The sequence below is a fragment of the Amphimedon queenslandica genome, unplaced genomic scaffold (genome assembly GCF_000090795.2).
Source record: "Amphimedon queenslandica unplaced genomic scaffold, v1.1 AMPQUscaffold_3529_Cont24478, whole genome shotgun sequence".
Taxonomy (NCBI): Eukaryota; Metazoa; Porifera; class Demospongiae; order Haplosclerida; family Niphatidae; genus Amphimedon; species Amphimedon queenslandica.
The window spans coordinates 1-1,417 of record NW_003556145.1 but is presented as its reverse complement, the minus strand read 5'-3'; the positions used below and the strand labels follow the sequence as shown (position 1 = coordinate 1,417).

The 1,417-nt window shown below is 40.9% G+C and overlaps 1 protein-coding gene across 1 annotated transcript; it reads left to right on the top strand.

Annotated features, from left to right (window-relative positions):
* Window positions 1-189: 189 nt before the first annotated feature.
* LOC105316207 (PIH1 domain-containing protein 2-like) lies at window positions 190-1,378 on the top strand (the record flags this gene model as incomplete). Its single annotated transcript, XM_011411024.1, has 2 exons — window positions 190-378; window positions 1,087-1,378. Coding segments are annotated over exons 1-2 (481 nt in total), but the record flags the coding sequence as incomplete, so codon positions are not given.
* Between the last annotated feature and the right edge of the window lie 39 nt (window positions 1,379-1,417).

The window sequence follows — 1,417 nt, the reverse complement described above, 5'->3', positions numbered from 1 at the left end:
CCACCGTAAGCTGTGCTGTAAAACTCGTCTTTCATCTCTTCTTGCTCTAAGAGTTTCGAGATATTCCTTCCAGCATTTACACGACGTTGCCTGTCGGACGCCATTTTGATTTTTGGACCACACCCTGTCCTTTTTTGCCGCGCGGCAAATCATCGTATCCATGGAAACAGAAATGGGTTTGGCGGGAAAATGGCCTCCAATAATGATCCTGGGATTCTCAAAGCAGCAGAGCAAATCTGGGGAATGCTGGACGCAATGGCTGCCAAAGATCCACAAGAGTACAAAAAGTTTGTGGAGAAGCAAATGGAGGAAGGCAAAGAGTATTTAGCTTCTCCTGTTTTTGCTTTTTGTCTAAAATGTCCTAAAACACGCCACAAAGTGAGGCTTGAAATGATTAATTAATAATTATAATTAATCTAATTAATGATGGGCATGTAGTGTCTGGAGTTTTGAGTGTCAGTCAACACTTTACGAGTTCATTAATGCCATTTTGTTATGTGTAGTCTAAAGTGGGCAGCTCAGTAATGAGCAAAAACTATATACAATCAATGTCCCGTTAATTAAAGTGGGTTTACAATAATTTATCAATTTTTAATCAAAAGTATGGGTGATTTGACCTTTTGACGCATGCTTTACTCTAAAATAGAGTCAAATTCTATTCCAGTATTAATGTAATCAGGCCCGTAGCCAGGGGGGGTTCGGGGGGTTCGGACGAACCCCCTGTTGTAGCTACAAAAAAGTTTTAGATTAGCTCCTGTCATGAAGAACAGCACTGCAAAAGCAGGATTAGCATTTTGGCAACAGCGAGAAGCACAGATAGCCATTTTAGCTGAGTCAGCACATGGCTGAGATGCGTAAATTAAGACCATGCCTACCAACCACGCCCATTTTCGTCAAAATTTTCACTGCACGCTTTGCGCGCAGCAATTTCCGAACCCCCTATTTTAAGTTCCTGGCTACGGCCCTGGTAATATCAGGCTTACCGTTACATAATAATCATAAACCCACCTTTAGAGCTATGATTACATTATGCTAATAATAGGAATTAATGAACATAGTTACTGCTATATTTATGCTGCACTGTAGGGTAAAGAGTGCACACTGTATATTAATGTGTGCAGTTGGAACAGAGTACCCTATCCTCCAACTGATAACGACCCTATACCTGTTAAAGGTGGAACTCTACGTCATCATCTCAACGACAAAAGAAAAAGAACCCAAAATTCTGAGCTCCTCTACGAATTAGCTTTCAATCCACGTGTAACTAAAGAATGCTCAAAGGACTTGCTGATGTTTGAAATGCTTAAGAACCTTTCGTTAGATTTCACTGAAGACACTCTGAGTGTTCATACAAATCGTGAGGCTGTCACTAAATCTAGTGAGCCAGTTGGACCTTTGGAAGACTTCCAGTCATCTT